The sequence below is a fragment of the Rhinoderma darwinii genome, chromosome 6, assembly GCF_050947455.1.
Source record: "Rhinoderma darwinii isolate aRhiDar2 chromosome 6, aRhiDar2.hap1, whole genome shotgun sequence".
Taxonomy (NCBI): Eukaryota; Metazoa; Chordata; class Amphibia; order Anura; family Rhinodermatidae; genus Rhinoderma; species Rhinoderma darwinii.
In genome coordinates, this window is record NC_134692.1 from 21,170,838 (window position 1) to 21,186,836 (window position 15,999).

General features: G+C 42.3%; 1 protein-coding gene across 1 annotated transcript in view; it reads left to right on the forward strand.

Annotated features, from left to right (window-relative positions):
- LOC142656199 (protein mono-ADP-ribosyltransferase PARP15-like) overlaps positions 1 to 15,999 on the forward strand; it is a 31,560-nt gene that overhangs the window by 9,137 nt on the left and 6,424 nt on the right. Inside the window, exons 4-11 of the mRNA XM_075831086.1 lie at positions 101 to 274; positions 2,375 to 2,538; positions 5,543 to 5,663; positions 8,453 to 8,515; positions 8,710 to 8,886; positions 10,766 to 10,938; positions 11,849 to 11,894; positions 13,292 to 13,437. Coding sequence (XP_075687201.1) covers positions 101 to 274; positions 2,375 to 2,538; positions 5,543 to 5,663; positions 8,453 to 8,515; positions 8,710 to 8,886; positions 10,766 to 10,938; positions 11,849 to 11,894; positions 13,292 to 13,437 — 1,064 coding nt within the window. The remainder of the gene's footprint in view (positions 1 to 100; positions 275 to 2,374; positions 2,539 to 5,542; positions 5,664 to 8,452; positions 8,516 to 8,709; positions 8,887 to 10,765; positions 10,939 to 11,848; positions 11,895 to 13,291; positions 13,438 to 15,999) is intronic.

Consider the following 15,999-nt stretch of genomic DNA (forward strand, 5'->3'; position numbering starts at 1 on the left):
GCCTGCAGATTACCCCCCGCCCCAATCCGCACCTGCAGATCCATCATAAATCCTGTAAAAAATGTAAACCATGATGCCAGTATGAATCTGTGTTTTATAGCTAAACTCCCCAATGACGGCTGTGTCATGACCCCAGCTGGAAATCTGAAGAGCCGTAAAATAATTCATCTAATTGAAGTCCGACAAAACAACATTGTTTCCTCGGTGATGAAAGCTCTTAAAGCCTGTGATGAAAACAACATGGCAACTGTTAGTCTTCCAGCATTGGGAACAGGTAAATACCGTATTTTTCGGACTATAGGACGCACCTGACATTCTGAGAGCCATAACGTTTAGATTTTTTCATCGATTGAGCGGTGTGAGGGCTTATTTTTTGTGGGAGGGGATGTAGTTTTTATTGGCACCATTTTTTGGTACATATCATTTTTTTGATCACTTTTTATTATACCAAAAACAATGATTCTGGTGTTTTCAATTTTATTTTTGACGGTACATTGTAATAGTTTGGACTTTTATGGACGCACCGATACCGTTTTAAAAAATATATATATATTTTTACATTGCGCTTGGGAAGAAATGGGAAAAGTTTATTTTTTTTAACTTTTAATATTTTTTTTTTTTAAATGTACACTCCTGAAAATGTATCTAACACTGGGACCTATATCTATCTGACATTTCTGGCATATCCTGTGGATATGTCATAAATGTCCTTCATGGAAAAACCTGTGTAAATGCTGCGGTCGCTATCGAACGCGGCATTTAACTGCTGTTCCTGGCCGTTAGAACAGCATGTCAGCTGTAAAACACAGCTGACATCTGCAGTGTATCGAGCGGGCTCAGTGTGTGAGCCCGCTTCAAATATCATCCCCCCCCCCCCGGCTCCATGAAGTTCCGGAACGTCATGGGTCAGGTAGGGGTTAAGTAAGGAAGTGGTCAGGGACCCGGGTCCCTTGACTGTCAACTATAAGACGCAGAGACTTTTTAGCAAGATATATTCTTGCTAAAAACTGCGTCTTACAGTCCAAAAAATACGGTGGTCTATCTTCAAGATAAAATATTATCATATATTATCTGTCAAAGTGTAAGACTATGTTCGCATCCACGTCAGAGGTTCCAATTGGAGCCTCCACTGCAAATTCTGCCATATATGATGGGAAAAAATAATGCTGCGTGCAGAGAAATTTTTGCCATCATAATACTGGACACCTTGGCGGAACCTAATGGACCCCGTTTTTAATCAATAGGGGACATTGGATGCCGGCAGCATCTGTTACGGATCCAGCACTGCGTCATGGTTTCTGTTTAGAAACAGAAATCAAGACAGATGTGAACAGAGTCTGTTCAATGAGAGTTCACTTCTTTAGAAGGGAAATCCAGAAATTCCACAAGAGTGGTCAGTCATGAATGAAACCCTTTTTTCTGGTGCTGTTCTCTACGCCATGTTTTTACATATTGGCTGGAACGGTTTATGGAAGGCACTCTCTGAATGGCCTTGTGTATGGGAGAACACTCCAGCATCACTGTGTCAGGGGATACTTCGGAACACCCTAGCGGCTGTGTCAGGGGATACTTCGCAACACCCTAGCGGCTGTGTCAGGGGATACTTCGCAACACCCTAGCGGCTGTGTCAGGGGATACTTCGCAACACCCTAGCGGCTGTGTCAGGGGATACTTTGGCACTTTGTTAATGGGTGCACTGCAATATTGTTAGGTCAGGGCTTCACAGTGATTTATCATATGGGATGTATTCTGCAGTCGTATTCTTGCCGTCATAAACACAGAAACCCTGAGAGAAACCTGATGGACTTCATTATAAGTCAACGGAGTCCTTTAGGATTTGTTTGAAAACGGATTTGCCATACCAGTTATAACCTTTTTAAGAACGGAAACCATGATGGTATTGTGAAGAGCCGAACAAAGAAGCAACTTTGTAATATAATAATTTTTTTAAATGTTTAATATCTTCTATTTTTCATCAAAGCGTTAACATCTGCGAATTTGAGCTCTGTTTACATTACGTTTGTGTCTTTCGTCAGAAGTATACATTAGCAGGATTTCCCAAGGCTCCGACTTATGCCGCAGTATAGGCATACACTGGTATATGTTTATCATAGGCTACGACGTTAAAAAAAACATACAGCGCCATATACTACATATGCTACACTATTCAATACAGCAAAATAAAAGATATACTAAGTTATATCAGCCCGACAGATGCCAAAAAACACTCTTGCCATCCGTTGGTTGAATGGAGCCCTCCCTATATATACGTTTGACACATATGTCGAAAGCTTGCCCGGTGTATACACCAAACATAGGGCTCAAACATGATGTGAACAGAGCCTTATTTTTCTTCTTGTTTTGTACCTCTAAGGAGCAGTTAAATTAAAAGCTGAAAATTCCATAAAATTGATCATAAAAGGTTTGGAAGACTACCTAGGCGATCCCTCGGTAATGACCATCATTTCTGAGATCATCATTGTTGTTTACGAAGAGGATATTTTTAAAAAATATCAATGTTTTTTTCAGAATTACAAGGTAAGTGTACAGTTAGTGCTCAGCAGCCACCAGTCATCTTTATTTTATTTTTTTACATAGTTTAAAGGCTGCATGCAACAGTGTCGCTCCGCTTTACTGATAACTATGAACATTATTCATTTTACCTATTTAAATTAGCAATACATAAAGATCTAGTAGAGCAAGGCCAAAGGTCCATCGTCTGTCCCTACTGAAGGGGGCACCACTGATCCTAATGGCCTGTGCACTCAGAGCTTGCTCTCTCAATCCCACACTTGGAGCCCTGAAACGCAGCTACTTTCCCTAGTTTATTGATTGGGCAATGTTATTTGGACACATTATGGAAATGTTACTTGGGCACTGTATGATTGTATTAGTGCCACTATATGATACTTGGGGTGCTGCCTAGGTGGGGTATTAGAAGGTACTGAACGAGGTACCATCCAATCTACGGCCGGACCTGCTAGTCGATTGTAGAATGTTGTTTGCTATCCACACATCAAGGCTTTATTTACACGAACGTGTGTCAAATCAGCCATGAAAAACTGCAGTTCTTCAAGGCCGATTTGCATCCATGTGGGACCTGTTTTCATGGATGCCTCATAGACTTAAGTCTATTGAGGAATCCGTGAAAACTGACAAAAATAAGAAATGTCCAATTCTTTCACGGGCCACTCACACGGTCAGTTAATACAAAGGCCGTGTGAATAGCCCCATAGAACTACATGACCATGTGACGGTCATTAAAAATAACGGCCATCACACAGACGATTTCAAAGCTCGTATGAATAAGGCCTAATGGTAGGAATCTCCAGTTTTGGTGGTACGGAGGCAGAAGATATAGCTCCTGATGCCTTCCCTTCCAAATCCTCTTAATAACAAACCTAATGTTGGTGCAGGTGTTCAACTCCCCCTACAGCGCCATCACAGGGAACATGAAGCATTATATGGTGCCCATTGAAATCAGTAGACTGTCTATCAACTCAAAGTGCGCTAAGAGTATTCTAAAATTGGTTGTAGATGTAAATATTAAGAAATATTTCACCTAACAGGTAAAATGATAATGCACAAAGGGTATCAAAAATGTTGCATTAAATATGACCCGAGCCCTGATCTCCTAAGGTTTTATGACATGACAAGTAGAGATCCCAACTCCAGGACCCTCACCAATCGATGACTAATTGACACATAACAAGTAAGACATTTAAAAAGGTTCTCAGAATTTTCATTGACACCATTTTCATATACATTTTGGAGTAGGTCTCCTTTAAAGTGCATGTTCACCCTTGAACCATTTTTTTTCATCTAAATAGGCCCAAAATCAGAGATAATTGTCTAGGTGAAGAAAATATGGCTCCTGTCCTCCGAAAACAGAACCACACCTTTCCACATGTTGTGTGTGGTGTTGCAGCTCAGCCCCTTTCACTTCTGTCAGGATTAAAGAGTAACTAAAATTTCGGAAAACTTCTGACATATCATAGTGACAGGTCAGAAGTTTTGATCGGTGGAAGTCCGAGCACTGAGACCCCACCCAGGGCCGGCCTTAGGATAGATGGCGCCCCGTGCAAAATTATCTTTCGACACCCCAGCCCCATCGTAAAAAATATGTCCCATTAAAAAAAGTATATTGCGCCCCACAATATAATGCCTTATATAGTGCCCCCACACAGTATAATACCCCTTTAGTGCCCCCCAAACAGTATAATAATAATAATAATTAATAATATAATATATTATAACCCCTTCAATGACACTAATTTGTCCTCTAATTGTGCCGACAGAGTATTATGCCCCCTAAGTGCCACACACAGTATATTGCCCCCTGTAGTACCCCTACACAGTATAATGTCGGCTTAGTGGCCCCCACACAGTATAATGTCGCTCTCCCCTTGCTGCCACAGACCGCCCACCCTTGTAGATAGTGCCCCCCTGTAGATTGTGCCATACAGCCTCCCTATAGACAGTGCCATACAGCCCCCCACCTCCCCCTTGTAGACAGTGCCCCAAAACAAAACAAAAATTGTACTCACCTAGGCCCCGTTCCCAAGACTAACTGAGCTGCTCCACGAAGGGATCCTTGCGTAGGCCGGCATGATCCTGTAGCCTAGTATAGAATTTCCCAACCTTTTTGGACTCGAAGCACCATTTCCCCAAGGCAGTCCTACCAAAAATTTGTATAGAGAAAGACCGAAAACTGCTAAAAACAAGCACTACACTCGTAGGGTCTGTTCACACAGCGTTTTTTGTAAGGCAAAAAAAATCTGCCTCAAAATTCCTTCAGGAATTTTGAAGCAGATTTTGAATTGACAGTGTTATTTGACCTTTTTTTTTTTGCGTTTTTTAAAGCCGTTGAATCTAATGCAAAAGACGCAGGCAAAAAAAGCATCAAACGAGCGCTGCAGGTATTTTCTGCCTCCTATTAATTTCAATTGGAGCGCAGAGGTGGAAACCACTTGAAGACTATCAACAGTTTAGTTACCCTTTAATACCTCAACATATCGGAGCTCATTTATCCTGATGAAGAGCTCCAGATCTCCTGCATAGTCATATGCCCTTATTTATGACGGTGTTGACGCCACTTTAGTGGCAGAAAAAAAGTAGCAAAATTATACCCACATCTTTTTGTGCAAAAATTTACGACATTTTCCATTTTTATCGGCAGAGATGGTTTTTGACGTCAGGGCTAGGTCCGCCGAGCAGGATGTCAATCAAGGCAGAATAGGCGGCTCGGCATGACTTCTCAAACCTCCAAAACCACCCAGATGACTACTGGCATCAGATTTATATATAGTACGCGACAAGTTTTAACTTATTTTTCTCACACATACTGTAGTAGAACGGCCTATTTCTACAGGGGCATGCTTACAACGGTATCTGCAAATACAACAGCAACATCGCCAACATTTAATGGCCTTAAATCTGCTGACGGGTTCCCTTTAATAATGTTATTCACTAGATATAATGTTGAGAAATAAGTCACTGTATTGATATTTGTTTATAAACATAGTTTGTGCTCTCAATTCAGACAAATTACCCTCACTTCTCGGCTTTTGGAAAAACGATAGAATTAATCAAAGGAGACATCACTCACCAGGCGGTGGACTGTATTGTCAACCTAACAAATGCATCACTGAATCAATCTTATGGTAAGTAAAAAAGAAATAAAAAATAAGTGTATACCGCCTACATTACATTGTTAAAGCCACGTACTGTGTCATTGTTTAGGACAGTGGGAATACTAAACTGGGTTTCAAATGTTGAGGAAATGGCTTTTGGTGTTTGCAAATTTAAATCTGGGCCAAATTGATGGCAGGAGTTGATTAAAGTGTAGCTAAGCGTTTGACGAACTTCTGACATGTCATAGTGACATGTCAGAAATTTTTCACAATGGGATGAGAAAGGTGAGGGATCAGCGGCGCTCCTCCGAGGCAATACGTGGAGTGAAGTGGTGTTGATTGCCGGCTGCCACCCACTGCAGTCCCTCGATGGTAGATTCCTTCGTACCAGGGACAGAGCATATGGAGAATAAATCAACAGGAAAAAAGCAGTGTAGCATCGGGTAACGGCACCAGGCTCGGGAGGACAAGGAACGAGTTCACAGGTGAATGATCAAGGTAATCTTTTATTTGAACGACGACGCGTTTCTGGACCGGACTGGTCCCTTCGTCAGGTCAGTTACAATGTTTGCACGTGTAGGGTGCTAATATATACGGTAAAAAAACGGTAAAGAATCGGTGCAGAGCAGTTGATTTCTCACGTTTAAAATCACAAAAAGCCGTTGCGGGGATGAAACCCTCCATATGGCTTAGAATTAACACCAAGTTTCTATAAAACAATACATGTCATACCTTTTGGATATAATTTATTCTAGAGTTCTTTTATTTATAAATACATGTGTTTTTACCTTTATACCCATTTGTAATCTAAAATAAATATTGACGAAATAAATATTGACCAATGAAACTTTGGTAGACAATCCAACACAATATAACTCTTGAATAAATTATATCCAAAGAGTTAGAAATATTCCTATGACTAATTGTATATTAATGTGGATGACATGTATTGTTTTATATAAACTTGGTGTTAATTCTAAGCCATATGGAGGGTTTCATCCCCGCAACGGCTTTTTGTGATGTTAAACGTGAGAAATCAACTGCTCTGCAACGGTTCTTTACCGTTTTTTTTTACTGTATATATTAGCACCCTACACGTGCAAACATTGTAACTGACCTGACGAAGGGACCAGGCCGGTCCAGAAACGCGTCGCCGTTCAAATAAAAGATTACCTTATTCATTCACCTGTGAACTCATTCCTTGTCCTCCCGAGCCTGGCGCTGTTACCCGATGCTACACTGCTTTTTTCCTGTTGATTTATTCTCCATGTCAGAAATTTGGATTGTTGGGGGTCAGAGCACTGAGACCCCCACCAATCGCTTTCAATAGAAAGTTTATGAGCCCGTACCCTGATACATCGGCTTTCCGGAAAAAGCCGAACAGACACTCACACGAGCACTTCAGCTGCTTCGTTCTAGCGATTGGTGGGGGTCTCAGTGCTCGAACCCCACCAATCCAAACATGACACTGTGACATATCAGAAGTTTGTTGAACGTTTAGCTACACTTTAAAGGTAAAATTAATATTATATTATTCTTCTAATGTTAATATTATTTATGTATTTATTTTAATATATAAAATGTATAGGAGGCGTTTCACTTAATCTACCAATGGGCACATTGAACCAGGGTTTAATCCATCAATAAGGCTTTATTTAGATGAAAGAGTGTGAACACAGACGTGAAAAACATCAGTCACAACCGTGCGGGACTCATTTTCATGGATCCCTCATAGACGAGTCTATTGAGGGATCCATGAAAACTGACAAAAATAGGACATGCCCTATTTTTTCACTAGCCCTTCATGCGATCCATTAAAACAACGGCCGTGTTAAGAGCCCTATTGAAATACATGCAGCCGTGTGACAGAAAAAAATGTGCACGCTCCATCTCTATACTAAGTAAGGACCTGTTCACATTAGTCAGGGCTATATGTCGGAGGTATTCGTCGGGAATGTACCCTAACACATACCTGTAAGGCTCCCACGTATGCCACTTTATTATTTGTATAGCCACATAGGGGCATACATCACCTATTGGCCACAATGTTAAAAAAACATTTTTGGGCGGTGGTCTTCTAAATAGGAAAAATCTGCTGCGCTTTCCTATACAGAGGCCAACAGGATATCCTTTTCGCCCCCATCAGGTGAATGGGGGCCTATGGCTATGTTAAAGTGTAACTATACTTTCATAAAACTTTAGACATGTCATAGTGACATGTCAGAAGTTTTGATCGGTGGGGGCTGAGCACTGAGACCCCCACCGATCGCTAAAACGAAGCTGCGGAAGCGCTCAGGTGAATGTTTCTGCTCGGCTCTGCTTTTCCTAGAAAGCTAAGCGAGTGTACGGGCTCAATAGAAAGTCTATGAGTCTGTAGACTGCTCGCTCGGCTATCCGAGGAAAGCCAAGCAGAAACTAAGCGGCATAGCGCTCACCTGAGAGCTTCTGGCGCTGTGTTTTAGCGATTGGTGGGGGTCTCAGCGCTCGGACCAACACCGATCAAAACTTCTGACGTGTCACTATTTCAGTGCCTTTACCAAACGTGTTCACAAAAGTTGATGTGAACATAGCCTAAGAATGCTTGGTCTCCACAGCAGCCTCAGATCAATGTCTTTTGCTAGTAGTGATGCCTGTTGCCTGACAACTACCCAAATTTATTTAGGTACAATCTTACAGAGTGCTTGTTGAAGTTATTTATTAGGGACCCTGAAGGATACCATAAGAAATATTCACACCTCATTATGTAATAATATTCTGTAAATAAGTGTCTTATTATAGATTATATGTTATTCTCATGTATGTCATTTCTGTGTTTACAGGTGTTTCAGGGGCAATATTGAGCGCTGCGGGAGATACTGTTACGGAGGAATGCAAAAAAATTGGTATCTTTTTTTCTTTTCTTGAATTTAAAGTTCTCTCAAAATAAAATAAAATTGGCTAGAAGTACAATTCTATCCGAATAATGATACATGGCAATGATAAGTAAACTGTTCATAACCTTATGGGATTTACCATATGGGAAGAATATAATGCCCATATCCTACTGTCATTTAGCTCTCCTGTGTTTCTATCTTAGGTGTTTTAAAAGCAGATGGAGTTGCAATTACAAGTGGTGGGAATCTTGAAAGCAAAAATATCATGCATATTATTGGACCAACCTCTGTGCCTGGTTATGAGCCTTCAATCGACACAATTCTGCATGAATGTCATAATAATGGGTTCACGAGTGTGGCACTGCCAGTCATTGGGACAGGTAAATAACATTTTGGAGAAAATATAAATATTTGACAGTCATTTTAAAGAAAAAAATGTTAAATCACGGCAGAAATCACCCTTGTAGCAACCATTAAGGCCGTGTTCACACAGAGGTTTTTGCAGGCAAATGGAATTTTGAGTCAGATTTTGCTCTGCCTGCATGCCGATTTTCTCAGCATTTTTCCCCCGCTGCAATTGAGCGCCGTGGCCAAAAAACGCAGCGAAGTATTGTTTCTCTGCCTCCCATTGATGTCAATGGGAGGTTAGAGACGTAAACGCCCGAAGATAGGGCATGTCTCTTCCTTTTCCCGCGAGACGTTTTTTCCGCTTGCGGGGAAAAAAAACGCCTCCGCCTCCCTTTGAAATCAATGGGAGGCATTTTCGGTCGTTTTTAGGCGCATTTTCCGACGCGGTTTCCGTGTAAAAAAAACTCTGTGTGAACTGACCCTAAGAGAACAGCGCTCATTTATGTCCAGAGTAGTTTAAGAAATAAAAGCTAAGCTCTGAATGGTTGCTATGGGCAAATGCTCTGTTAGACAGTTTTGATAAATAAGGCCCCCTGTAAGGGTCACCAGACTGGGAGTTTCCTACAAAATTGACGGGAGCGGGGGCAACTAAGAAAGAAGTTCCGCTCCTGCAAAAAACCTGTGATCGCCTGTGCAGCAAGGAAGGAGGTAAATGCCCACTGGAACTCGTGTGTGTGTGTGTGTGTGTGTGTGTGTGTGTGTGTGTGTGTGTGTGTGTGTATATATATATATAGTGTGTTTGAAAATGTTTATGTATGCGAGAGTGTGTGTGTGTGTGTGTGTGTGTGTGTGTGTATGCGTGTACTTTATATGTACCTCTATGTGTATGTGCCTGCGTGTACTTTATATGTGCCTCTATGTGTATGTGCCTGCGTGTGTATATTTGTGCCTGTATACATGTACCTCTGTGTGCATATGTTCATGTATATGTCCATATGTACCTTCATGTTTATATGTGTGTGTATATATATATATATATATATATATATATATATATAATCATGTGCCTGTATGTGTGTGTGTGTATCTGTACCTGTGTTTATAGATATACATGTGTCTCTGTCTATCTATCTATCCAGTGGCGCAACTAGGAAAGACGGGGGCCCCGTAGCAAACTTTTGACTGGGTTCCCCCACAACAAATGCCCTCCCGACAATGAACATTTGGCAGTTCTTTGTGCAATGTAATACAGCTAGGCTGCCAAGTTGTATATCATCTCACAGCCCACTGTAGTGTCACACACAGCCCCACCTGTAGATAGTGCCACACACGCACCCTTGTAGATAGTGCCACACACGCACCCTTGTAGATAGTGCCACACATGCACCCTTGTAGATAGTGCCACACACGCACCCTTGTAGATAGTGCCACACATGCACCCTTGTAGATAGTGCCACACAGCCCCCCTTGTAGATGGTGCCCCCAAACAAATAAAAAAAAGTTGTACTCACCTAGTCCTGTTCCTGCGACGAACGGAGCTGCTCCACAGACTCCTCAGGAGCCTATGAGACACCAAGATGGGCCACCTGCGTAGGCTGGCGTGATCCAGTGACGTCATCGCGCCGGCCTGCACAGGGATCCTGTCCCAGCACCTTATAGGAATACCTTAATCAATGGTAATGCAAAAGGAAGCTATAGTTTCCGTTCGGCTTTCCGTTCATCGGTTCCTGTGACGTAATAGATAAACGGAAACCTCAAAAGGAACCCGACGCTGATGTGAACAGGTCCCTGGACGTATTACAATGGTCAATCAAAATCTCCAAATCAAGTGTATTATACTTGAATTGTGACTCAATATAATTACAAGGAAATATTTTGCTCTTATAAAATATCATTATATGTGTTTTGCAGGCATAGCTCGTATAGATACAGAAAAATCAATCAATGCCATTCTGAGCAGTATTCTAAAATACTTAGCCGATACCTTAATTCCAACCCTTGAAACAATCTTTATAATTGTCATTCAAGAAAGCATTTACAAGAAGTATCTTGAAGTTTTTCAAGCCAAAAGCACAGAGTTACAGGTAAAACATTTTCTTCTTTCAGAAGTATTAATGGTTGACCCGGGTTGAAGACCTATTATGACATATAGGACTGCCATTGGACTACTATCTACATCTTCCCTGCTCCACGCTGTAGCGCAGGACACCTGGGGTGATGACATAATCCTTTTCAAGCTTAAAGATTAACCCCCTTCCCACACACAGTGGCCCTGGGATCTTGTAATCTGTGGGGCCCATATCACATATTTGGTGGTCACTGGGTAGGGGGACAGGGAAGACTAATTAGGGCTTTATGCAGTTTTAGTTCATTAATTAAATTGGCCACATTTGCACATTTTTGCCTATTAAAGGGTGATTCCCATTTTATAAAGTGATGGTATATCGCTAGGATATTCCATCACTTTATGATCCATGGGGGTCCAACCTAAGCGCCGATGTGCAGGGAAAAACAGTGAAGGGGATGCAGTGCTAAATTAGCCCCTTCATTCTCATGGGCGGTGGAGGTCCCAGAGGTCAAGATGGTGGTATATCCTAGCGATGTGCAATCACTTCATAAGATAGGGTTAACCCTTTATATAGGGCCTGTCTTTTTAATATAAGGAAAATTATGCAGGTCAGGTGGGATGATTACTAGACAGCAGGTGAGACAGGCTGACAGGCGATGGTGGGCTTCTTTCTGAAATGGGCTTCTGGCAGCAACACATCTATACTACCGTAGTGACATAATTGGATTTTTCATAGTCTTCTAAATACAATAGCTACTAGTCCATCGAGCCGTGGGTTCAATTCGAAATGCGATAAAAACTGCATCCGTATTATGTGTATTTCGATTGGATTGGTTTCCTCCATGCTTACTTTTTTCCAACACAATTATATATAAGCTGGAGCCTTTTCCTGTGTTTCACGTTTCTTTTTTTATATTTTGTTTTAGACACTCCAAAGGGAAGAAAGGATAGTATCGGCAATGCTTCGTGGAGGTATATATATACATATATATATATATAGTGATTTCTTTGTTTAATAAACAAGGACTCTATAAGGTAGATCGTAACTTCGTTATATATACCACCGATCAGCCATAACCTAAAAACCACCTGCCTAGTATAGTGTAGTTCCCCTTCATGCCACCAAAACAGCCCTGACCCATTGAGGCATGGACTCCACAAGGAAGGTGTCAAAACATTAGCAGCAGTTCCTTCAAGACCCTTACGTTTCGAGTTGGGGCCTCCATGGTTCAGACTTGGTTTTCCAGCTCATCCTACAGATACTTGATCAAATTTGGATCTAGGGAATTTGGAGGCGAAGTAAACACTTTGAACTGTTTTGTCATTTTCCTCAAACTATAACTGAACAATTGTTGCAGTGTGACAGGATATGCCATAAATGTACCATAGATGCAGTTCCCACCCTTGAGACCAGCACTTATGTCCCGAACCGGGGTCCCCTTACCTTGGCCCACCTGGTGAGGCAGATGCTGCACCCAGGCTGAGAATGCACGGCACTACAGGATTTTGGAAGTCTATGCTGTTTCCAAAACTCCCATAGAAGTGAAGTGAAGTAACGGAAACAGAAGAGCCCAGTGAACTTGGGAGTTTCCAGAATACCATCCTGCTCTGCACTGATTCTCCCGTTAAATGCGGCGGCCACCTCACCAGTCGGGACAAGTTGGGGGCTCCTTGTTCAGGAGATGAGTGCGTGTCTAAGAGGTATCTTGCCAATATACCATAAATATCTGTCATGAGACAACCCCTTTAAAGGGTCTGCTGATAACGTGTTTGCTGGCAGATACCACGAGACACCTTGAGAGGTCTTGTGAACTCCATGCTGTGTTGGTGGCACGATTGCTATAGATTGATCCTATGGCTGCATCCTCCCTTAGATGTCGCACAGCAGGCTGCAGTTGCTGAGAAGAAACATCTTAGCATCAGCAAGAGAGGACTAAGAAAATATTGGAGCCATACATACAAGTTGTTGCTGGAGAGTGTAGTGTGTGCTACAATGCAGTTTGCTGTGATGAGATAGCGGTCATACAGCCGAAGGGATGGGACAGTTTACAGCACGTATCCCTAAAGGGAACTCCCACTGAGGTCATCGCTCCCATCAGTGGCAGTCCCAGATGGGCTTACTATCTAATTTTCCCTATCTCAGGCACACATGACCTCTAAGGCCAATTTTATAGGAAGCCACATTTGAAGTGTGGGAGGAAAATGGTGAACCCGTGCTAAAACGGGGAGAACATCCAGGACGCTAGTACTGCAAGAGAACCAATGATAACCACTGAGCCACAAAACTGAACCCGTGCCAACTAAGTAGAGCATTGTTATATTGGATAACCATATAAAATCTAATACCAGTTTTATTCTTTTTGCTATAGCAACATTTCGTTTTCCAATAGAATGGACTGACCTTGGTAAAAGTGAATTTCAGGAAGTAGTACTTAGGGAAACTTCACAAGAATACAAAGATGTGAAAGATAAATTCTTCAAAACTGCATCAGCACGTAAATATGAATTTACAGAGGTAATTATCCTTGTCTACACTATTCTAACATGTATTTAATAGAATACCTATGGACATTGGGTTGCCACGATCAGGCCTCTGGACGGAGAGTGATCCCATTGTGTTACTGTTGGATTTATATTCGGGCTAAACTGGGAAGGGGGTATGGATTTTACCAAGGGATTTCCCAGATCACATTCCCAGATAAGTCTTTAATAGCCACAGCGGACAGCTTGCAGATGGTACTCCGTAGTGTGGAGCCAGAATATTAAGGCAGAAGCGTGGTAATACAAATGTGCGGGCTGGGAGAGTTTATGCAATATGGGGACCTAGATACAGATCAGGACAAGCAGTGATCAGAAAGTCAGAAAACAGTCCAGGTTAATTAATATGGCACCTTTACACAATAATAACCAAAGAACCTCAATTGCTAAGTCAATGTCAGTCCTGAGCAGGTTTAAATAATCAGTCCTCGGCTGTGCACCAACCAGCTGACTTGTGCCTGGCCCTTCTAACGTCACGCACCACTATAGAAAGCCCGGTAGCCGTTCAGAAAGAAGGATGTTGGCTGCACAGGTAGATGAAGGGGCCATTGTTCCATTATATGCGCATAAATATAAATCTTTCTTGTTAATATCATTGGGGGACAGCACCAGGGGTAGAAGCCCTTGCAACTAGGAGGATGACACTAGGTAGGAAAGTCTTGGCTCTTCCGACACTGGCTCCATCAGTTATAACCTAGAGTCCGTAGGAGGCAGACATGACCTGATTATCAGGTCTGCTGCTATTTTTTATTACATTTTTTTGCTCTTATTAGCTGCAGGTAAACCCCCTGCAGCAGTTTTCTGCACTGACTTTCCCTCACCGCCGGTCATCTATCTTGTTGTCTGCATTTTCAGGTGGAGCACTAGTAACCCCACTATATGTGCAAGGTTATTGAAGAGGTGACACTGTGTACACCCAAAGACCACATAGGCAAATTTCCCCCGCCCATATCTCCCACTAGAACTCTATAGGGGCTATACCTGTTGGGGGACTCTGTCAGCAATCACTCCCTATCAAGAAAGGCATTTTTTATTGGGAAGTATGTTGCACCAGTGGCTTCTCATCCTGTTTTTGTGGCCATTGACTGCCTTTTTTCGCGGTGAGGGAAAGAACACCACGCTGCACTGTTTTTGCACCATACATGCCGCTTGTCCCATCATCGCTGTAGGCCGGGTCCTTCTACTCCATTCCCTTAATGATCAGTTTTTTGCTCCGTCCATACTTTTTCGGCAAACTTGGCCTTTCGTTCTCAGGTCCCTCCCTTAAGACCACTGAGCCTTGGGATTTTAATATGGTCCTTGGGGCTCTTCAGATGACCCCCTTTTTGATCCCTTGAAGGACATTTTGCTTTGTCTCCTTGCCTGGTTTCTTTCCTGGTGGCTGTCACCTCCATCAGATGGGTTTCGAAACTGGTTGCCTGTCCTTCAAGTCCCTCCATAGAGATAAAGTGGTCTTCCGACCTGTCCAATTGTTTCTCCTAGAGGTCGTCTCTGCCTTCCATATTAATAAAGAGATTGTCCTCCCTTCCTTTTGCCCCTCCCCATCTCACCCAAGGGAACGGGCTTAGCATTGCCTCAATGTGGTAAGAGCAGTCCGTGTCTATCTGGCTGCAACGGAGCCGTTTCAGCACTCTGAATCTGTTTTTGGCGTTCCTGAAGGGCTAGGCAAAGAATTAGCAGCGTTCAAGGCCTTTATTGCGCGTTGATTCCATTCTATGATTTCGGAGGCCAATCAGTAAAGACTGTTGGTACCTCCTGGGTGGTCAAGCATCAAGCTTCAGTTGCTATGATCTGCAAGGCTGCTACCTGGACTTCGGTGCACACCTTCACCAAATTTTACCAGATTCATTCTTTGGCCTCCTCCGATGCTAGTCTCGGTTGCAAGGTGCTGCAGGCAGCTGTGCGTTAGGTGGGTTGCATGGCTGTACTTTTATTTGTAGCTTCCATCCTCTAAGACTACTCTAGGATGTCCCATGGTGCTGTGTCCCCCCCAATGACATTAACGAGAAAATTGGATTTTTGTACTCACTGTAAAATCTTTTTCTTGTTGTATTCATTGAGGGACATAGATCCTGCCCTCTTTTTTGTTCCAGGCCCGCCACCTATTGTTCCGGCTGTTTGGTTGATTCTTCTCCCAGGACTGTGAACATGTTATTTTTTTTTTCTTTTCCTACTACTTCTGATTTAGCCAGTCTACCTGGGCAGAGTCAAGACTTTTTTCTTATCTAGTGTCAGCCACCTATAGGCAAGGCCCAATACCAGGGTGCTCTGTCCTCAATGACTACAACAAGAATAAGATTTTACAGTTACTACTATTTTATACTGGTTCCATGATAAACCTTGTGTAAAAATGTTACATTACTGTCAATCTTTTCTTACTTAAAGAGGCTCTGTCACCAGATTATAAATGCCCTATTTCCTACATAATCTGATCGGCGCTGTAATGTAGATAACAGTGGTTTTTATTTTGAAAAACGATCATTTTTGGGCAAGTTATGAGCAATTTTAGATTTATGCTAATTAGTTTCTTAAAGACCAA